The following is a 24,051-nucleotide window of genomic DNA, read 5'->3' as shown; positions in this document are numbered from 1 at the left end:
GTTGCACTGTAATCATTTGACAGGGGCGCCGTTGTCCAGCGCTAGTGACGCACATCCAGTTTGTGCAAGTTAAATGCCACTGTCAGAGATTAATAGCGGCATTTAACATGTTAATAGCCGCAGGTGGATCACGATTCCACCCGTGGCTGTTAAGGGTCCATGACAGCTGACCAGATCAGCTGTTATGGGCCTGAAAACATGCCAGAGTCCCCATCAAATGTCTTGACACGACCTACGACGTACCTGTACGCCATGGGTCATGAAGGGGTTAAAATGAACTTTTGATCATGGTAAGGTCGCATTTAAATAAGTTCCGTATAAGTCCAGTAGTTAAGCAGCACCCTCACTTCACAAATGGCCTTCAACATTTCCTCAGTAGAAATTGTCATTTCAACACTTTCAAAGTATTTACAACAGAGCCCCTCCACTTTCATACTAGGCACTGCACGCTCCTCCCCAAGTTAACCCCCAGTAGCAGCAGGACTTGCACAGAGGCTGCGGGCTCATTTACACAAAAAGAAAAGTTTCTCCTATTTATCAGAGATGGCAGCCGAATGTTGTCAGATTTTTTTTTATTGGTCCCATAGACTTGAATTGCTGATTTTGTTTCAACACTCAGATCAATATCGGACACGTCTCTGCGATTTTGCACAGACCGCTTGGTGCGAGGAAAACAATCTGATGTGGGAACGGCCCCATAGGTTGTCATAGGTGAATGAACCCATCAATTCCCCAGCAGTCACAGAAGGTATAACAAAAGAAAATTACAGAAATAACTAGAATATTTAGGGAACCTTTATGACATGGATCAAAATCATATGCTAAATTTGCACTGGTCAGGTTAAAGTGCTGGGTCTCCCCAAACCTTAACAATAGGTGATTTTGGACAATTTTATTTAAAATGATGATTGGGCTTTATAATGAAATCACCATAAAATACAGTCATTTCTTATTCATTGTCCCCATTATAATACAAACTAGATGGTGGCCCGATTCTAACGCATCGGGTATTCTAGAATATTCATGTCCACGTAGTATATTGCACCGCCCACATAGTATATTGCCCAGCCACGTAGTATATTGCCCAGCCACGTAGTATATTGCCCAGCCACGTAGTATATTGCCCAGCCACGTAGTATATTGCCCAGCCACGTAGTATATTGCCCAGCCACGTAGTATATTGCCCAGCCACGTAGTATATTGCCCAGCCACGTAGTATATTGCCCAGTCACGTAGTATATTGCCCAGTCACGTAGTATATTGCCCAGCTACGTAGTATATTGCCTAGTGACGTAGTATATTGCCCAGTGACGTAGTATATTGCCCAGCCACGTAGTATATTGCCCAGTCACGTAGTATATTGCCCAGTCACGTAGTATATTGCCCAGTCACGTAGTATATTGCCCAACCATGTAGTATATTGCACAGCGACGTAGTATACAGCACAGAGCCACGTAGTATACAGCACAGACACGTAGTATATTGGCCAGTCACGTAGTATATTGGCCAGTCACGTAGTATATTGGCCAGTCACGTAGTATATTGGCCAGTCACGTAGTATATTTGCCAGTCACGTAGTATATTGGCCAGTCACGTAGCATATTGGCTAGTCACGTAGTATATTGGCCAGTCACGTAGTATATTGGCCAGTCACGTAGTATATTGGCCAGTCACGTAGTATATTGCCCAGCCACGTAGTATATTGCCCAGCCACGTAGTATATTGCCCAGTCACGTATTATATTGCCCAGTCACGTAGTATATTGCCCAGTCACGTAGTATATTGCCCAGCCACGTATTTATTGCACATTGATGTAGTATACAGCACAGAGCCACGTAGTATACAGCACAGACACGTAGTATACTGCCCAGTCTGTTGTGAATTCTGCTCTTGGGTTCCCTTCAGTTGTTGTAGGTGGGAATGCAGTTGTCTCTGAGTCACAGACCTGGCCAGGTGTATCGGATGATTACAATTCTGACTGGGATATTTAGGTGTGCAGGATCCTTTAGTCCTTGCCAGTTGTCAATATTCCTTGTGAAGTGTTGGATCACTTTCTGGCTTCTCCTGCTTGCTGCCAAATTCAGCAAAGATAAGTGTTTGGTTTTTGTATCTGTGGCACACTGCTGTGTGCTTGTTTCAGTTTTATTCCTGCTCTGATTGTAGGATTCACTGGAGTTGCAGATTTACGCTCCTACATCTTTTAGTTAGATGTAGGAAGTTTTTGTATATTCTGCTGTGGATGTTTTTGAAGAGTTTTAATACTGACCGCACAGAACTCTGTCCTATCCTGTCCTATCTAGCTAAAGTGGCCTCCTGTGCTAAATCCTGTTTTTCTGCCTGTGTATGTTTTTTCCTCTCCGACTCATCGCCAATATTTGTGGGGGGCTGTCTATCCTTTGGAGATTTTCTCTGAGGCAAGATAGTATTCCAATTTCCATCTTTAGGGGTATTTAGTCCTCCGGCTGTGACGAGGTGTCTAGGTGTGTTAGGTACACTCCACGGCTACTTCTAGTTGCGGTGTTAAGTTCAGGATTGCGGTCAGTATAGTGGCCACCTTCTCCAGTGAAAGTTCTCATGCAGCTCCAAAGTCACCGGATCATAACACCAGTCATGTAGTATACTGCCCAGTCACGTAGTATATTTCCCAGCCACGTAGTATATTGCCCAGCCACGTAGTATATTGCCCAGCCACGTAGTATATTGCCCAGCCACGTAGTATATTGCCCAGTCACGTAGTATATTGGCCAGTCACGTAGTATATTGCCCAGCCACGTAGTATATTGTGCAGCCATGTATGTGACAGGTTAAAAAAGACTTAAAATGAAAAATAAACGTATACTCACCCTCCGAAGAGCCCGTTGTAGTTCTGGCGCTTGTGCGCGGTGCACGCGGCAGCTTCCGGTCCCAAGGTTGGTATGAGCGCAGGACCTGTGATGACGTCACATGACCGTGACGTCATGGAAGGTCCTTCTCGCATAGCATCCTTGCCACCGGAACCTGCCGCTTGCACTGCCGAGGAGAGGACGCGACGGCGGAGGGTGAGAATAACCTTTTTTTTATTATTATTATTATTATTTGTACCATTAGATCTTTTTTACTATTGATGCTGCATACGCATCATCAATAGTAAAAAGTTGGTCACACAGGGTTAATAGCAGCGTTAATGGAGTGCGTTACATCGCGGCATAACGCGGTGTTACGCAGCCATTAACCCTATGTGAGCGCTGACTGGAGGGGAGTATGGAGCGGGCACTGACTGCGGGTAGTAAGGAGCGGCCATTTTTCCACCGGACTGTGCCGGTCGCTGATTGGTCGTGGCTGTTTTGCCGCGACCAATCAGCGACTTGGATTTCCATGACAGACAGAGGCCGCGACCAATGAATATCTGTGACCGACAGAAAGACAGACAGACAGAAGTGACCCTTAGACAATTACAGTGGAGCAAAAAAGTATTTAGTCAGTCAGCAATAGTGCAAGTTCCACCACTTAAAAAGATGAGAGGCGTCTGTTATTTACATCATAGGTAGACCTCAACTATGGGAGACAAACTGAGAAAAAAAAATCCAGAAAATCACATGGTCTGTTTTTTTCACATTTTATTTGCATATTATGGTGGAAAATAAGTATTTGGTCAGAAACAAAATTTCATCTCAATACTTTGTAATGTATCCTTTGTTGGCAATGACAGAGGTCAAACGTTTTCTGTAAGTCTTCACAAGGTTGCCACACACTGTTGTTGGTATGTTGGCCCATTCCTCCATGCAGATCTCCTCTAGAGCAGTGATGTTTTTGGCTTTTCGCTTGGCAACACGGACTTTCAACTCCCTCCAAAGGTTTTCTATAGGGTTGAGATCTGGACACTGGCTAGGCCACTCCAGGACCTTGAAATGCTTCTTACGAAGCCACTTCTTCGTTGCCCTGGCGGTGTGCTTTGGATCATTGTCATGTTGAAAGACCCAGCCACGTTTCATCTTCAATGCCCTTGCTGATGGAAGGAGGTTTGCACTCAAAATCTCACGATACATGGCCCCATTCATTCTTTCATGTACCCGGATCAGTCGTCCTGGCCCCTTTGCAGAGAAACAGCCCCAAAGCATGATGTTTCCACCACCATGCTTTACAGTAGGTATGGTGTTTGATGGATGCAACTCAGTATTCTTTTTCCTCCAAACACAACAAGTTGTGTTTCTACCAAACAGTTCCAGTTTGGTTTCATCAGACCATAGGACATTCTCCCAAAACTCCTCTGGATCATCCAAATGCTCTCTAGCAAACTTCAGACGGGCCCGGACATGTACTGGCTTAAGCAGTGGGACACGTCTGGCACTGCAGGATCTGAGTCCATGGTGGCGTAGTGTGTTACTTATGGTAGGCCTTGTTACATTGGTCCCAGCTCTCTGCAGTTCATTCACTAGGTCCCCCCGCGTGGTTCTGGGATTTTTGCTCACCGTTCTTGTGATCATTCTGACCCCACGGGGTGGGATTTTGCGTGGAGCCCCAGATCGAGGGAGATTATCAGTGGTCTTGTATGTCTTCCATTTTCTAATTATTGCTCCCACTGTTGATTTCTTCACTCCAAGCTGGTTGGCTATTGCAGATTCAGTCTTCCCAGCCTGGTGCAGGGCTACAATTTTGTTTCTGGTGTCCTTTGACAGCTCTTTGGTCTTCACCATAGTGGAGTTTGGAGCCAGACTGTTTGAGGGTGTCTTTTTATACTGATAACAAGTTTAAACATGTGCCATTACTATAGGTAATGAGTGGAGGAAAGAGGAGACTCTTAAAGAAGAAGTTACAGGTCTGTGAGAGCCAGAAATCTTGATTGTTTGTTTCTGACCAAATACTTATTTTCCACCATAAAATGCAAAAAAAATGATAAAAAAACAGACAATGTGATTTTCTGGATTTTTTTTTCTCAGTTTGTCTCCCATAGTTGAGGTCTACCTATGATGTAAATTACAGACGCCTCTCATCTTTTTAAGTGGTGGAACTTGCACTATTGCTGACTGACTAAATACTTTTTTGCCCCACTGTATATAGTAGATGAAATGTACTTTATAAAATTAAGGATTGTTCACACGCTGCTTTTTGGCAGCATTCTTTCTACAAGTTTTTCAAGGATCAAAACGCTGCGCTTTACAGTACCACCAAATGAAGAAGATTTCTGAAATCTCATGCACATACTAATTTTTCCTTGAAGAATTGATCCTAATTTCTAATGTGCAACTTGTCAATTCTTTCAGTTTTCAAATGAATGGAAAAAAATGCACTTGAGAACACATAAAAAAACAAATGTATTTTATGCAAAGTTTTTCCTGCCAATACTCTGTTTTTTTGGTGCAGAAATATCTGCTGCAAATAAATACTCCATGTTCACATGTTAGGTTGAACGATTAAGAAATGCTCACTCCAGTTGCCTACTCCTGACCTAATGGATATTGATCAGGTGCGCACTAAAGAAATAACATCAGACACACACTGTCAGATATAAACTCTCCTTGATCAATCTATGGCTCAGCTCCATGGGCTTTATTTAGTCAGAACACAGGTTTATATAACCCCTGTAAGGGGGCTCGGTTAGCTCTGAGGTGGGAGTGATCTGATGTATTCCATTGGTTAGTGGGTTGGGCAATGAGCAAGTCCGTGGTCGGATCCATGAGGTCATCAGGGTGGGTTGGTCTATGAGGTCATCAAGGTGGGCGTCACTATGGGTGGATCCATGAGGTCATCAGCGTGGGCGTTATCTTGGATATCAGCACATGGTGTGCTGAAGCGGGAAATGGCAGCCATCTTTAGGGTCTCACTGATCATCTTGGATATCAGCACATGGTGTGATGAAACGGGCTATGGCAGCCATCTTTAGGGTCTCACTGATCTGAGAAAGCTTATGTAAGGTTAAACAGTACACCTTATGGGTCGCTTCTCTCAATCTCTTACGTCTTGAGGTTAATTAAGTATTTGATCTTATGGCTCTCCTCAACACACATACCCTAAGGCTATGTTCACACATGACTTTTTTGCTGCATTTTTTTTCTGCATCCGAAACCTACACTCTTGGTAGTAAAAAACAATGCATATCAAATGTAGCAAATAGTTGCATTTTTGCTGTTTTTCAGGAGGATTACAGGTGTGATTTGTCTGCAGTATGTATTAATAAAGTTAGCTTTATACAAAAACACAACACAAATGTCATGTTGCATTTTTACAGCACCTTTGTACTTTCCCATTGATTTCTTTGGGTGAACAAATGCTGCAAAAACCCTGAACATGATGCAGATTTTCAAAAATGTTGCAGTTCTCAAATTCAGTCAGAAAGATAAAGCTGTGTGTGCAGATTTCATGAGATTTCATAGCTTTTGCTAGTACTGTAAAACGCATCTTCTCTTCTGTAGAAAATACTGCAACAGAAAATGCTGCCAAAACGCCTCATGTGAACATAGCCTAATGGTGCAAAGTGTCACCTCACTTTCATAGTTAGAACTTTTTGCCCTATCCGTATGTATTCATTAATAAAACAAAGATCTTTGTTTGTCATTCTGCTGTCTGCCTTCTATTTTCTTATAGAATGTGTCACTATACTGTTTCCAGTTGTGACTTTGTTTTGCATATTAAAGTAATGTAGAAAAATTAACATTTTTTTTAAACACATTTTCCAACCTAAAGAAATGCATGTATTGGGGAGTTGGTACAGTTTAAAGAAGCCCTCCCAAACCTGTGTATGTGCATATATTGTAGGGCCAGTATATTAACCCCTTTACCCCCAAGGGTGGTTTGCACGTCAATGACCAGGCCAATTTTTACAATTCTGACCACTGTCCCTTTATGAGGTTATAACTCCGAAACGCTTCAACGGATCCTGGTGATTCTGACACTGTTTTCTCGTGACATATTGTACTTCATGATAGTGGTAAAATTTCTTTGATAGTACCTGCGTTTATTTGTGAAAAAAACGGAAATTTGGCGAAAATTTTGAAAATTTCGCAATTTTCAAACTTTGAATTTTTATGCAATTAAATCACAGAGATATGTCACACAAAATACTTAATAAGTAACATTTCCCACATGTCTCCTTTACATCAGCATAATTTTGGAACCAATTTTTTTTTTTGTTAGGGAGTTATAAGGGTTAAAAGTTGACCAGCAATTTCTCATTTTTACAACACCATTTTTTTTTAGGGACCACGTCTCATTTGAAGTCATTTTGAGGGGTCTATATGATAGAAAATGCCCAAGTGTGACACCATTCTAAAAACTGCACCCCTCAAGGTGCTCAAAACCACATTCAAGAAGTTTATTAACCCTTCAGGTGTTTAATAGGAATTTTTGGAATGTTTAAATAAAAATGAACATTTAACTTTTTTACACAAAAAATTTACTTCAGCTCCAATTTGTTTTATTTTACCAAGGGTAACAGGAGAAAATGGACCCCAAAAGTTGTTGTCCAATTTGTCCTGAGTACGCTGATACCCCATATGTGGCAGTAAACCACTGTTTGGGCGCATGGGAGAGCTCGGAAGGGAAGGAGCGCCGTTTGACTTTTCAATGCAAAATTGACAGGAATCGAGATGGGACACCATGTTGCGTTTGGAGAGCCCCTGATGTGCCTAAACATTGAAACCCCCCAAAAGTGACACCATTTTGGAAAGTAGACCCCCTAAGGAACTTATCTGGATGTGTGGTGAGCACTTTGACCCACCAAGTGCTTCACAGAAGTTTATAATGCGGAACCGTAAAAATAAAAAATCATATTTTTTCACAAAAATTATATTTTTGCCCCCAATTTTTTATTTTTCCAAGGGTAAGAGAAGAAATTGGACCTCAAAAGTTGTTGTCCAATTTGTCCTGAGTACGCTGATACCCCATATGTGGCAGTAAACCACTGTTTGGGCGCATGGGAGAGCTCGGAAGTGAAGGAGCGCCGTTTGACTTTTCAATGCAAAATTGACAGAAATTGAGATGGGACGCCATGTTGCGTTTGGAGAGCCACTGATGTGCCTAAACATTGAAACCCCCCACAAGTGACACCATTTTGGAAAGTAGACCCCGTAAGGAACTTATCTAGAGGTGTGGTGAGCACTTTGACCCACCAAGTGCTTCACAGAAGTTTATAATGCAGAACCGTAAAAATAAAAAATCATATTTTTTCGCAAAAATTATATTTTTGCCCCCAATTTTTTATTTTTCCAAGGGTAAGAGAAGAAATTGGACCTCAAAAGTTGTTGTCCAATTTGTCCTGAGTACGCTGATACCCCATATGTGGCAGTAAACCACTGTTTGGGCGCATGGGAGAGCTCGGAAGGGAAGGAGCGCCGTTTGACTTTTCAATGCAAAATTGACAGGAATTGAGATGGGACGCCATGTTGCGTTTGGAGAGCCACTGATGTGCCTAAACATTGAAACCCCCCACAAGTGACACCATTTTGGAAAGTAGACCCCCTAAGGAACTTATCTGGATGTGTGGTGAGCACTTTGACCCACCAAGGGCTTCACAGAAGTTTATAATGCAGAGCCATAAAAATAAAACAATTTTTTTTCCCACAAAAATTATATTTTAGCCCCCAGTTTTGTATTTTCCCTAGGGTAACAGGAGAAATTGGACCCCAAAAGTTGTTGTCCAATTTGTCCTGAGTACGCTGATACCCCATATGTGGGGGGGAACCACCGTTTGGGCGCATGGGAGGGCTCGGAAGGGAAGGAGCGCCATTTGGAATGCAGACTTAGATGGAATGGTCTGCGGGCGTCACATTGCGTTTGCAGAGCCCCTAATGTACCTAAACAGTAGAAACCCCCCACAAGTGACACCATTTTGGAAAGTAGACCCCCTAAGGAACTCATCTTGATGTGTTGTGAGAGCTTTGAACCCCCAAGTATTTCACTACAGTTTATAACGCAGAGCCGTGCAAATAAAAAATATTTTTTTTTCCACAAAAATTATATTTTAGCCCCCAGTTTTGTATTTTTCCAAGGTTAGCAGGAGAAATTGGACCCTAAATGTTGTTGTCCAATTTGTCCTGAGTACGCTGATACCCGATATGTGGGGGGGAACCACCGTTTGGGCGCATGGGAGGGCTCGGAAGGGAAGGAGCATCATTTGGAATGCAAACTTAGATGGATTGGTCTGCAGGCGTCACATTGCGTTTGCAGAGCCCCTAATGTACCTAAACAGTAGAAACCCCCCACAAGTGACCCCATATTGGAAACTAGACCCCTCAATGAACTTATCTAGATGTGTTGTGAGAACTTTGAACCCCCAAGTGTTTCACTACAGTTTATAACGCAGAGCCGTGAAAATAAAAAATCTTTTTGTCTTCCCACAAAAATTATTTTTTAGCCCCCAGTTTTGTATTTTCCCAAGGAGAACAGGAGAAATTGGTCCGCAAAAGTTGTTGTCCAATTTGTCCTGAGTACGCTGATACCCCATATGTGAGGGTAAACCCCTGTTTGGGCACACAGGAGAGCTCGGAAGGGAAGGAGCACTGTTTTACTTTTTCAACGCAGAATTGGCTGGAATTGAGATCGGACGCCATGTCGTGTTTGGAGAGCCCCTGATGTGCCAAACAGTGGAAACCCCCCAATTATAACTGAAACCCTAATCTAAACACACCCCTAACCCTAATTCCAACGGTAACCCTAACCACACCTCTAACCCTGACACACCCCTAACCCTAATCCCAACCCTATTCCCAACTGTAAATGTAATCTAAACCCTAACCCTAACTTTAGCCCCAACCCTAACTGTAGCCCCAACCCTAACCCTAGCCCTAACCCTAACCCTAGCCCTAACCCTAGCCCTAACCCTAACCCTAGCCCTAACCCTAACCCTAGCCCTAACCCTAGCCCTAACCCTAGCCCTAATGGGAAAATGGAAATAAATACATTTTTTTTTATTTTTCCCTAACTAAGGGGGTGATGAAGGGCGGTTTGATTTACTTTTATAGCGAGTTTTTTAGCGGATTTTTATGATTGGCAGCCGTCACACACTGAAAGACCCTTTTTATTGCAAAAAATATTTTTTGCAATACCACATTTTGAGAGCTATAATTTTTCCATATTTTGGTCCACAGAGTCATGTGAGGTCTTGTTTTTTTGCGGGATGAGTTGACGTTTTTATTGAAAACATTTTCGGGCACGTGACATTTTTTGATCGCTTTTTATTCCGATTTTTGTGAGGAAGAATGACCAAAAGCCAGCTATTCATGAATTTCTATTGGGGGAGGCGTTTATACCGTTCCGCGTTTGGTAACATTGATAAATCAGTTTTATTCTTCGGGTCAGTACGATTACAGCGATACCTCATTTATATCAATTTTTTATGGTTTGGCGCTTTTATACGATAAAAACTATTTTACAGAAAAAATAATTATTTTTGCATCGCTTTATTCTCAGGACTATAACTTTTTTATTTTTTTGCTGATGATGCTGTATGGTGGCTCGTTTTTTGCAGGACAATATGACGCTTTGAGCGGTACCATGGTTATTTATATCTGTCCTTTTGATCGCGTGTTATTCCACTTTTTGTTCGGCGGTATGATAATAAAGCGTTGTTTTTTGCCTCGTTTTTTTTTTTTTTTTTTTCTTACGGTGTTTACTGAAGGGGTTAACTAGTGGGACAGTTTTATAGGTCGGGTCGTTACGGACGCGGCGATACTAAATATGTGTACTTTTATTGTTTTTTTTTTTTTATTTAGATGAAGAAATGTATTTATGGGAATAATATATATATTTTTTTTCATTATTTTGGAATATTTTTTTTAATTTTTTTTACACATTTGGAAATTTTTTTTTTTAACTTTTTTACTTTGTCCCAGGGGGGGACATCACAGATCAGTGATCTGACAGTGTGCACAGCACTCTGTCAGATCACTGATCTGACATGCAGCGCTGCAGCCTTCACAGTGCCTGCTCTAAGCAGGCTCTGTGAAGCCACCTCCCTCCCTGCAGGACCCGGATCCGCGGCCATCTTGGATCCGGGGCTGGAGGGAGCCGGGAGGGAGGTGAGATCCTCGCAGCAATGCGATCGCATCGCGTTGCTCCGGGGGTCTCAGGGAAGCCCGCAGGGAGCCCCTTCCCTGCGCGGTGCTTCCCTGCACCGCCGGCACATCGCGATCATCTTTGATCGCGGTGTGCCAGGGGTTAATGTGCCGGGGGCGGTCCGTGACCGCTCCTGGCACATAGTGCCGGATGTCAGCTGCGATAAGCAGCTGACACCCGGCCGCGATCGGCCGCGCTCCCCCCGTGAGCGCGGCCGATCGGCTATGACGTACTATCCCGTCCAGGGTCAGATAAGCCCAGGGCACCTCGACGGGATAGTACGTCTAAGGTCACAGAGGGGTTAATATACTCACCGGTCACCGTCTCTCCTCAGTGACGTCACCGATTTGCAGACTCACCGGGTCACCATGCGCTCTGCTGGACCCATTAGTGGCTTTTAGGCTAGGTTCACATTGCATTAGTGCAATCCGTTTAGCGCATACGCTAACGGAATGTGCTAATGCAATGTCCAAAAAGGGATTGCGTTTGGCGTTCCCGCTAGCGCAGATGCCCGATCTGCGCTAGTGAAGAACGGACCCTGAATGCTGCAAGCAGCGTTCGAGATCCGTCCGAAAATAACGGAACATCGCTGACACATGCCAAAAATGGCATACATTAGCAATGCGTTAGCGATCCGTTAGCACATTGCGGTCAATGGGTGCACTAACGGATCTGTTACATAGCGTTAATTGCGGCAATTGTGCCATGTAACGGATTCCGTTAGCGGACACCCACTAAGGTAATGTGAACCTAGCCTTACAGCGTAAGTCTATGGAGCATCAGAACATTGGAAAAGAGATTTACTGCTCATGCATAGAGTGATCCGGAAGTCTGAAGAGCGGTGACATCAGAGAGGAGAAGCGTGCCAGCGCTGGAGACTATGGCGATCAGGGAGATTATTAACCCACTGACCATACAGTACACACACATACAGAGGTTTAGGGGGAAAAAAGTTAATGTATTTCTTTAAGTATAGTAATAGTGTACATACTGAAGGTTGAGGCGTGATCTTACAGGTAGTTATAAATGTGGGCACAGTACAGCCTGTCAACATATAGACACAGGGAACAACTTCGTGAGTAATGTCACAGTCAAAACATACACCATCAAACAATTTATTAACTGCAGTACTAAAGGTGTCATATACAAAGCCTCCATCTCCTGTGGAATTGAATATGTGGGTAAAACCATTAGAGAATTTAAAAGGAAAGTTGGGGAGCACAATGGAGACGTCGAGCATAAGAGAGACACCTCTATTTCTCAACATATCAACAATCTGCATAATGGCCATGTTAAAAATGTGAGGTTCCTGGCAATAGAGAAGGTGTCTAAACCTATGCGGGGGGGCAGGGAAGGGGGGTAACTGGGATCGGCTGTTACTGCAGAGGGAAGCCAAGTGGATTTTTTTATTTAGATATGGTCTCACCTCATGGTCTTAATGACCAAATTAATTATGGATGTTTCTATGATCCCTTTTTCCTGTTCTAGTCCACTATAATTAGTTGGTTTTCAGTGCTACACAAACATTCAATCTTTTTACTTTTAAATCCTTATTTGTTGTCATCCTTCTTTAGGATTTGCACATCTATAGATTATCTACAATATTTCCCATATCTAAAAGCATATGGTATTGGACGTCCTACTTTCGCATTCAGCAGCATTAATGATTATGGGATTTTGAGATCAAATCAATTTTCCTAGAAGTATGTCAACATTAGATTGGCCAGTAGCCAGCGTCGAGACCCAATTTACCTCAGCATACGCACCTCTTACGCACGCGTGCGCACAGTAACCTAGTAACAACTACTTCCGGTTTCCATTCCAAATACCGGAAGTTCGTCATTTTCTAGTCACGCGCATGCGCCGCTGCTTTCTTTGAGTCACCGCTCTGTGATTATAGCGGTCAGCATATGACAACTCCAGTCAGCTGGTTATTGGGTGTGCTAAGTACCCGGAAATATGCTCGGCCTGTGTTCCACACATCGGAAATGCCGTCTTTAGAGTACCTACAGACAAGGTACAGCACCGGCCGGCTAACAATAGGCGCGCTAGGTATCCGGAAATATGCTTGGCGTGCGTTCCTCGCTTTGGGAGCGGCATCTACTAGCTGACAGCTGCTTTATTCATCATGGGATTGCCCTATAGGAAGTGGTGAGTTTTACAGCACATCCTTAAGGTTGGCCCTACAATCCATCCACTCTCTGCAGTATAGCATAGAGAGTAGCAGGACTCTATGTCCCTCTATCTAGCACTTAGGCACTTTATCTCCTAATACAAGCAAGTCCCCTGATGATTCAGCTTGGAAGAAACGCGTTGGGACAATCAATAAAGGCTGAGTCACACATAACAATATCGTTAACGATATCGTTGCAACGTCACGCTTTTGGTGACGTAGCAACGATCCCGCTAACGATCTCTTTATGTGTGACAGCGACCAACGATCAGGCCCCTGCTGGGAGATCGTTGGGGAATGATCAGGATCTTTTTGGGGGGTTTTTGGTCGCCGATCACCCGCTGTCATCGCTGGATCGGCGTGTGTGATGCCGATCCAGTGATGTGTTCACTTGTAACCAGGGTAAATATCTGGTTACTAAGCGCAGGGCCGCGCTTAGTAACCCGATATTTACCCTGGTTACCATTGTAAAAGAAAAAAAAAACCGTACATACTCACATTCTGATATCTGTCGCGTCACCCGTCGTCAGCTTCCCTGCACTGACTGTGTCAGCGCCGGCCGTAAAGCAGAGCACAGTGGTGACGTCACCGCTGTTACTGCCGGCGCTGACACAGTCAGTGCAGGGAAGCTGACGGCGGGGGACGTGACAGACATCAGAATGTAAGTATGTAGTGTTTTTTTTTTTTTTTTTTACTTTTACAATGGTAACCAGGGTAAATATTGGGTTACTAAGCGCGGCCCTGCACTTAGTAACCCGATGTTTACCCTGGTTACCCGGGTGCTGCAGGGGGACTTCAGCATCGTTGAAGACAGTTTCAACGATGCCGAAGTCGTTCCCCTGATCGTTGGTCGCTGGAGAGAGCTGTCTGTGTGACAGCTCCCCAGCGACCACACAACGACTCGCCAACTATCACGGCCAGGTCGTATCGCTGGTCGTGATCGTTGGTAAGTTGCTCAGTGGGAAGGTACCTTTAGGGAGAGTGCAGGGCATGCTTAATACAGTGGTAGATGTGGACTGCCCTTGTAAGGGCGGGAGTCTTGGGGATAGACTACTACTAGCCTCATAGGGATTGACAGGGCATTGTCGTCCCCACGCATTGTTCCGTGGATCATCCCTAAACCCAGGAATATGCATTTCTCCCGTACCGGATCTTTGGAATTGTCGAGATTGTTCCTCTTTATGATTTATTCTCACAGGTTGCATATTTTGCATCATGTCATTTTTTGTGGCATTTATGTGCTAACTGTTATTATTTTATGCAGCCAAGGGTATGAACTACTACTGTCACCTGCATGAGTAATTAGCATGTGCACTAACTTTCTAGATACCATACCCTGGTCTATATTGATTTAGCTATAGCTACTGCAAGAGGAATCTTTTTATCCTAAGGGGGTTTCTGTATTGTCTTGGTCTTACATGATTGAAACTTTACCCCTTGTGTTTTATTTCACTTATAGGGTGACACTTTTTGTTTTTGATATCTTTTAATTTCACATTAAAAGTTGTGTTTTAATTTCCACCTATGCTGATTTACACATACGGAAGGTGTGCAAATATACTACACAACTGTGAACTCTTTCATCTCTTTCCACAGTGACAAAACTCAACACCTGCGGAATTTTCTTCAAATGTTCTCTGACTAGTAAACAAACAATTGTTTGATGTGTAACATGACACCAGACTAAAGTCATGGCATTGCAAATACATTTGTGGGAAGTGGAGAGTAAAAATAGTTCCAGAATTGTGAAGCCCTGACATAATGTTGTCCTAAGCTTCCTCGCGTACTGTTATAGTTCATATCCAAGACTGAGGAATCTTTATCAGTGATCATGTTACTGTATTTCACATCAGGCTCTGTTACATCGGCTTTTCTCCCAATATCTTCTCTAGCACCAGACATTCACCTCAGTGCTACTCTTTGTAAATCAACAACATGAAAAAAACAATTCATCAGTGACTAAATTTATTCTGCATGGATAAAAATATGTTCTTGTAAGGTGTATATACACTTTTCAATCCCATCCAAGTCCATCGAAGAACAAAAGAACATAAATAGCTTGTCAAATAGTTTGGATTAAAAATAGACAACAGTTTTGTCTACAGTTCTTATGTGTCTCCATGGTTAAAGACTAAAAACCTCCATGTAGTCTGATTTTGCAGTCATACTGATTTAGTGTGGTCTGTAACCATGGAGACATGTGTAAATAGTAGCTTCAGAATGTTTTGATCCAGACAACTTTCAATATGTTTTGTGTATTTTATGTTAGATGCATTGTAGCAAGCTGATGTGCATGTGTTCATGTACATGCTATGTAGTTGGGCTACTTAATAAAATCCAAAACTCATCAACACTGCTCTTTTTAATTTTCCCGCTCGTATTATCCAGTAATGGATGGATATTTCACAAAGTGCAGCCTTTTAGAGCATTACTGATACTATACTTTGCTTAACAATGAAGAACTCCATGCCCCAAGTAATTGTAATATTGCCCTCCAGAGCTTTGACATAGCTCATAGTTCCATCTTGCAATTCACCTCAACCTCGGAGCATATAAATTAGCTTTCCAGCTTGCTTTGTGTCTTTTTTTAGGCTCTTTTTCTCAGACTGTCCTCCAAGTGATTTCATTGACCCGCTCTGCTCGTCATCCACTTCTCCACCCCCACTTTCATAGTTTTCTTCCTCTCGCCTCTTCCTTTCTCTGATTTTACACCCCATGGGATCCCCCAAATCCACATCCCCCTCCTGTTCTCTTAAGGGCTTGGTTTGTTTGTGGTTCTGGTTCCTGGTTTCTATTTTCTTATATAAAATGTGTCAATGTCTTTATGTTGTATCCAGCTGTGACTCCTTTATTAAATAAAATAATCTGAAAATAAATGAACATCTTTCCAAACGCATTTTATAACCTAAGGAAATGCATAAATCTGGGAGGTGAATTGTGACAGTTTAAAGATGTTAATAGTCTTATACACTGAAGGTGTGCAGATATACACACAACGCTGAAACATTCTTTGGGAGTTCTGAAATCTTTCAACAAGCCATGCTTGGCAACAAGACCAACCAGTTTTAAGGAGGATTAAGCAGAAGTTGTCTGGGTCAAGTACCAGCTTGTATACAATGTGTCCATTGTAAAGCAGAAAGGTGCAATGCAGGAGTTGTCTTCTGAATGCTTTACAGGATGAGGCTGATTTAAAAGTAGTTCCTGTCAAATGATCAATTGTTTCCCAGTGTAATTACTTCAAGTCAAACAATTATTCTTGTTGTATGTTAAATTGAAATACATTATGTCCTCTTCTGCTACAGGTGTATTTCTAATTCCTCCTTAGGAAACACACAAAGGTGTTTTTTCATATGCAGGGAGGATAACCATTATTTAACAATGTTTTCATGGTGTTGTGCACTATGCCACACATAATACATCTAAGCTGTACATTATTCAAGGTGATAAACATACATATACAATGGCATGTAAAACGTTGGGCACCCCTGGTGAAAATTAATATTATCGTGATCAGTTATGCAAGTTGAAGATGAAATGATCTCTAAAAGGCCTAAAGTTAAAGATGACACATTTTCTTTGTATTTTAGGCAAAAAATTATATATATATATATATATATATATATATATATATATATATAAATATAAATATATATATATATATATTATGAAAAAAGGAACAGCACAACGCCTGTACTGATCTGTAGGTGCAGGGCCCCAGGCAACCAGTCCAACGATTGCAATAGATTCACAAAGATTCAAAAAAGAGGCAGCACTCCATTGTTAAAGTGAAAAAAGTGGAAGGTTTTAATCAACCCACATAGCCGGGCGACGTTTCAGCTCCATCTGAGCCTTTTTCAAGCCCTGAAAAGCCAGGCTTGAAAAAGGCTCAGATGGAGCTGAAACGTCGCCCGGCTATGTGGGTTGATTAAAACCTTCCACTTTTTTCACTTTAACAATGGAGTGTTGCCTCTTTTTTGAATCTTTATATATATATATATATATATATATATATATATATATATATATATATATATATATATATATATATATATATATATATATATATATTATTGAAAGTATCACAGCTTGTAAATGTTTTATGTAGCCAGCCAAGAGGCTTGTTTGAGGGATTTTCATGTATTCTTCCAGTTCTGTGAGATTCCTGGGTCGTCTTGCATGTGCTGCTATTTTTTTAGATCTAGCCATAGATTTTCAATGGTGTTCACATCAGGGGACTGTGAGGGCTATTGTAAAACCTTCAGTTTACGCCTTTTGAGGTAGTCTATTGTGGATTTTGACGTGTGTTTACAATCCTTATTCATTGGTAGAAACCATCCTCTTTTCTACTTCAGCGTTTTTACACATGGTGTTATGTTTGCATCAAGAAATTATTGAAGTTTCATTGAATCCATTCTTCTCTCTACCCGTGAAATGTTCCCTGTGCCATTTGCTACAACACAACTCCAAAGCATGATTCTATTCTATATTGTTTGGCGAGATGATCTTTTTATGAAATTCTGTACCTTTCTTTCTCCAACATACCTTTTGATCATTGTGGTCAAAGAGTTCTATTTTAACCTCATCGATCCACAGGACGTGTTTCCAAAATGCATCAGGCTTGTTTAGATGTTCTTTTGCATACTTCTGATGCTGAATTTTGTGGTGAGGATGCGGGAGAGTTTTTCTTCTGATTACTCTTCCATGAAATCTATATTTGTGCAGGTGTCTCTTAACAGTAGAACACTGTACCACAACTCCAGAGTCTGATAAATCTCAGTGAGGGTCTTTTGCAGTCAAAATGTATAAATATGTATCCCAAAGAAGATACATGTATTGAACAGATTAGATGCATCTTGTGTGGTATACATCTAATACACACCTACTTTATATTATATACATTGCGCATTGTTTTTAGAATATAATAACAACTGAAATGATAATTTTATATATTTTTTGTAATGCAATCACTCCTTCCATTCTTGCGTCCAGCTTAACTTCTAGACTGACGCTTGAAATAGTTTTTACTTTTTTTACCTAAATTATGTTGATTATACAGCTCATACATAAAGCTCCTTTGTGCTGGTCCTGTCCTTTGCTCTTACTGTGCTGAAAAAGAATAGGACATTAGTTCCCCAGTATTAAATGTTATTTTTCTGTAAAGGTGAAATGATAAGAGTAGAGGAAAATAACTCCTATTTATTTATTTTGCAGTAACTAACAATCTTACCTTGTAATGCTTTGGTCCTGGGTTCAAATCCCACCAAGAACAAAATCTGCAGTCTGTTTGTATGTTCTCCCCGTGTTTGCGTGGGTTTCCTCCCATACTCCAAAGACACACTGATGGAGAATTTTGGCTAGTGAACTCCAATAGGGACAGTTACGATGTTGTCGGTAAAGCGCTGTGGAATTAATGGCGCTATATAAATGAGTAACATGTTTAAAAAAAATAAAATGATCTAGCACCATCCATTTCCACAGCGCTCTACAAGACCTCATCATCACTGTCCCCATTGAGGCTCACAATCTCTATTCTCTATCATTCCAGACAAACACGAGAAGAACATACAAACTCCTCTACAACTTCATCATTTATGAAAGCATGCCATTTCCCATAAGACAGTAAATTAAGATGCACTTTGGTTATTTGTAGATAAATGTCTGCATGAGCTATAAGATGAACTCGGCAAAATGTAGAAAATGTGTGTGCCAGTGAAATTTGAGACAAGTACGGTATAAATGTTAATTTGGTGTAAGATTTAAAAGTAGCAAAATTCCCTGTACTGCATGAAAGACACAGGACAAATGACTGCTCCTGTCAGCGGTCACAATGGTTTTTTTGTAGTAAAGTGACAGGAAATGCGTTAATAGTTTCCATGTTAATAATACTTATTTTTTTCTTGTGCTAATAGGTACATCAATTATAACAGAACAAAGATGACTGAAGGACGTCGAGACAGTACAAGCAGTTTACAAAGAAAGAAGCCGCCATGGTTAAAATTAGAAATACCATCTGTAACTACTACAAGCGAGGAGCCGGTTTTTGTTCCGGTATGACATAATGCTGGTGATTTACTGCTTTTTGAATTTGTTAGTTACAGGCAGAAAATTGTGTATAGGTGAATGCACATGAATATAAATCATGGTAGCTGCATGTTTTCCGTTTTGGGTTCCTAAATGTCACTTTATGGGAGCAAAGAATGAAGGAGAAAGCAACCAGAAGACCACAAGTGTCTGTTGTTCAGCAAGAAATTGTTAGGAGGATCAACGAGTCCAGACTGCCCGGTTTTAGGGATGGAATAATAACATAAATCATCAGCAGGAGCTTACACCTCTGCTGATTTTGGGTTACAAGAGACCAGTGGGTGATGGGTACATTGAGGGTCGCTGATATCTTATTAGGGGCAGCTGATGTGGTTGACCTTGGCAATGGGATATTACAAAGTTGTGAATTCAAGTTTCTTAGGAGCAGTAAAGTATTACTACCGAGTCACCTACGATTTTACAACTTGGTGGAGACATGCAATATCATTATGGCTGTCGGTGAATATGCTACAGCGTATTTTACTAGAACTTTACATATGCTGTTTCTCTTCTATTATGGATATTATCAACTGAGTGTGACATTTTTCTATTTGATTTATTTTCACTGTGATAAACTGATCTCTATTTTGAGTTTATACCTTTTAGTCGGCCATACGTATGGTTAGACAGTTAACTGGCAGCTCTCTTCCCCCATTCACCACACTCTCACACGTTTAGTTTGACAGAAAAGACTTGTTTTAACAAAGAAAGATGGATAAGCAACTGCTAAAAAACTATGCTCCACATGCTAGAGGAAAAAAACATTTGTCAGTAAGACCTTTGTTTTTGGGGATAATGGTTGTCATACAGATTAAACTGTTCTGCGGCTAACCTTTTTATGGCGGTGATCAGCGTTGAACTGGAGCACCTTGAGTCCACCAGAGAAAATCATTCTTGGGGCCCACTATGTAGCTACATAGAAATAAATGCAAGACCACCAATTGTGCGGTAAAACACGCTAATATCAGGGTATAATATAAGGCAGTACACGTCACAGTGATATTGCAGTGGTTGGCGTAACCCCCTCATTGTATATAATTCCGCCCAAATATAATAGAGCCCCCTTCATAGAATATAATGTAGCCCCTCTCATAGAGTATAATGCAGCCCTCTCATGGGTATAATTCTGCCCCCCTCACAGGGTATAATGTAGCCCTCGCTATAGAATATAATGCGACCCCCTAATATAGTATAATGCAGCCCCCATAGAGTATAATGTAACCCCCTCCATAGAATATAATGCAGCCTAATCATAGGGTATAATTCAGCCCTCCCATAGAATATAATGTAGCTCCCATGTGGATGTCTTTAACCCCTTTACCCCCAAGGGTGGTTTGCACGTTATGGACCGGGCCAATTTTTACAATTCTGACCACTGTCCCTTTATGAGGTTATAACTCTGGAACGCTTCAACGGATCCTGGTGATTCTGACATTGTTTTCTCGAGACATATTGTACTTCATGATAGTGGTAAAATTTCTTTGATATTACCTGCGTTTATTTGTGAAAAAAACGGAAACATGACAAAAATTTTGAAAATTTCGCAATTTTCCAACTTTGAATTTTTATGCAATTAAATCACAGAGATATGTCACACAAAATACTTAATAAGTAACATTTCCCACATGTCTACTTTACATCAGCACAATTTTGGAACCAACATTTTTTTTTGTTAGGGAGTTATAAGGGTTAAAAGTTGACCAGCAATTTCTCATTTTTACAACACCATTTTATTTTAGGGACCACATCTCATTTGAAGTCATTTTGAGGGGTCTATATGATAGAAAATACCCAAGTGTGACACCATTCTAAAAGCTGCACCCCTCAAGGTTCTCAAAACCACATTCAAGAAGTTTATTAACCCTTCAGGTGTTTCACAGGAATTTTTGGAATGTTTAAATAAAAATGAACATTTAACTTTTTTTCACAAAAAATTTACTTCAGCTCCAATTTGTTTTATTTTGCCAAGAGTTACAGGAGAAAATGGACACCAAACCTTGTTGTACAATTTGTCCTGAGTACGCCGATACCCCATAAGTGGAGGTAAACCACAGTTTGGGCGCATGGCAGAGCTCGGAAGGGAAGGAGCGCCATTTGACTTTTTAATGCAAAATTGACTGGAATTGAGATGGGACGCCATGTTGCGTTTGGAGAGCCACTGATGTGCCTAAACATTGAAACCCCCCACAAGTGACACCATTTTGGAAAGTAGACCCCCTAAGGAACTTATCTAGAGGTGTGGTGAGCACTTTGACCCACCAAGTGCTTCACAGAAGTTTATAATGCAGAACCGTAAAAATAAAAAATTTTTGTGAAAAAAAAAAATGATCTTTTCGCCCCCAATTTTTTATTTTCCCAATGGTAAGAGAAGAAATTGGAATGAAAAAGTTGTTGTACAATTTGTCCTGAGTACGCTGATACCCCATATGTGGGGGTAAACCACTGTTTGGGCGCATGGGAGAGCTCGGAAGGGAAGGAGCGCCGTTTGACTTTTCAATGCAAAATTCACAGGAATTGAGATGAGACGCCATGTTGCGTTTGGAGAGCCACTGATGTGCCTAAATATTGAAACCCCCCACAAGTGACACCATTTTGGAAAGTAGACCCCCTGAGGAACTTATCTAGATGTGTGGTGAGCACTTTGACCCACCAAGAGCTTCACAGAAGTTTATAATGCAGAGCCGTAAAAATAAAACAAAATTTTTTTCCCACAAACATTATTTTTTAGCCCCCAGTTTTGTATTTTCCCGAGGGTAACAGGAGAAATTGGACCCCAAAATTTGTTGTGCAATTTGTCCTGAGTGCGCTGATACCCCATATGTGGGGGGGAACCACCGTTTGGGCGCATGGGAAGGCTCGGAAAGGAAGGAGTGCCATTTGAAATACAGACTTAGATGGAATGGTCTGCAGGCGTCACATTGCGTTTGCAGAGCCCCTAATGTACCTAAACAGTGGAAACCCCCCACAAGTGACCCCATATTGGAAACTAGACCCCCCCACGAACTTATCTAGATGTGTTGTGAGAACTTTGAGACCCCAAGTGTTTCACTACAGTTTATAACGCAGAGCCGTGAAAATTGAAAAATCTTTTTTTTCCCACAAAACTTATTTTTTAGCCCCCAGTTTTGTATTTTCCCAAGGGTAACAGGAGAAATTGCACCCCAAAAGTTGTTGTCCAATTTGTCCTGAGTACGCTGATACCCCATATGTTGGGGTAATGTTATGAACAGGTAATTCAGAATCACAATGGACATAGAGGTACAGAGCACACAAAGTGACCTGACAATTACCAAAAACAAAGGACGAGCTCTGAGACGTGGGAACTCTGCTGACCGCAATCCCTAATCCTAACACACCACACTAGAGGTAGCCGTGGATTGCGCCTAACGCTCCCTATGCAACTCGGCACAGCCTGAGAAGCTAACTAGCCCTGAAAATAGAAAAAAAAGCCTACCTTGCCTCAGAGAAATTCCCCAAAGGAAAAGGCAGCCCCCCACATATAATGACTGTGAGTAAAGATGAAATACAAACACAGAGATGAAATAGATTTAGCAAAGTGAGGCCCGACTTACTGAATAGACCGAGGATAGGAAAGATAGCTTTGCGGTCAACACAAAAACCTACAAACAATCACGCAGAGGGGCAAAAAGACCCTCCGCACCGACTAACGGTACGGAGATGCTCCCTCTGCGTCTCAGAGCTTCCAGCAAGCAAAAAAAAACCAATATAGCAAGCTGGACAGAAAATATAGCAAACAATAAATAACACAAGCAGATCTTAGCTTATGCAGGATAGAGAGGCCACAGGAACGATCCAGGAGGAAGCAAGACCAATACTAGAACATTGACTGGAGGCCAGGATCAAAGCACCAGGTGGAGTTAAATAGAGCAGCACCTAACGACCTAACCTCATCACCTGAGGAAGGAAACTCAGAGGCCGCAGTACCACTCTCATCCACCAAAGGAAGCTTATAGACAGAACCAGCCGCAGTACCACTCATGACCACAGGAGGGAGCTTGGCCACAGAATTCACAACAGGGTAAACTCCTGTTTGGGCACACGGGAGAGCTCGGAAGGGAAGGAGCACTGTTTTACTTTTTCAACGCAGAATTGGCTGGAATTGAGATCGGACGCCATGTCGTGTTTGGAGAGCCCCTGATGTGCCGAAACAGTGGAAACCCCCCAATTATAACTGAAACCCTAATCCAAACACACCCCTAACCCTAATTCCAACGGTAACCCTAACCACACCTCTAACCCAGACACACCCCTAACCCTAATCCCAACCCTATTCCCAACCGCAAATGTAATCCAAACCCTAACCCTAACTTTAGCCCCAACCCTAACTGTAGCCTTAACCCTAACTGTAGCCTTAACCCTAACTGTAGCCTTAACCCTAACTGTAGCCTTAACCCTAACTGTAGCCTTAACCCTAGCCCTAACCCTAGCCCTAGCCCTAACCCTAGCCCTAACCCTAGCCCTAGTCCTAACCCTAGCCCTAGTCCTAACCCTAACCCTAGCCCTAACCCCAACCCTAGCCCTAACCCTAGCCCTAACCCTAGCCCTAACCCTAGCCCTAACCCTAACCCTAACCCTAGCCCTAGCCCTAACCCTAATGTGAAAATGGAAATAAATACATTTTTTAAATTTTTGTTATTTTTCCCTAACTAAGGGGGTAATGAAGGGGGGTTTGATTTACTTTTATAGCGGGTTTTTTAGCGGATTTTTATGATTGGCAGCTGTCAGTCACTGAAAGACGCTTTTTATTG

General features: G+C 41.9%; 1 protein-coding gene across 1 annotated transcript in view; it reads left to right on the top strand.

Moving 5' to 3' along the window:
- The window catches only part of RHBDF1 (rhomboid 5 homolog 1), a 236,502-nt gene that overhangs the window by 68,854 nt on the left and 143,597 nt on the right, over positions 1-24,051 (top strand). Inside the window, exon 2 of the mRNA XM_069733937.1 lies at positions 19,111-19,249. Coding sequence (XP_069590038.1) covers positions 19,136-19,249 — 114 coding nt within the window. The 5' untranslated portion in view covers positions 19,111-19,135. The remainder of the gene's footprint in view (positions 1-19,110; positions 19,250-24,051) is intronic.

This window comes from Ranitomeya imitator, chromosome 7, assembly GCF_032444005.1.
Source record: "Ranitomeya imitator isolate aRanImi1 chromosome 7, aRanImi1.pri, whole genome shotgun sequence".
Classification (NCBI taxonomy): Eukaryota; Metazoa; Chordata; class Amphibia; order Anura; family Dendrobatidae; genus Ranitomeya; species Ranitomeya imitator.
Note: the sequence above shows the minus strand (reverse complement) of the source record. Positions and strands in the feature narration are given on the sequence as shown.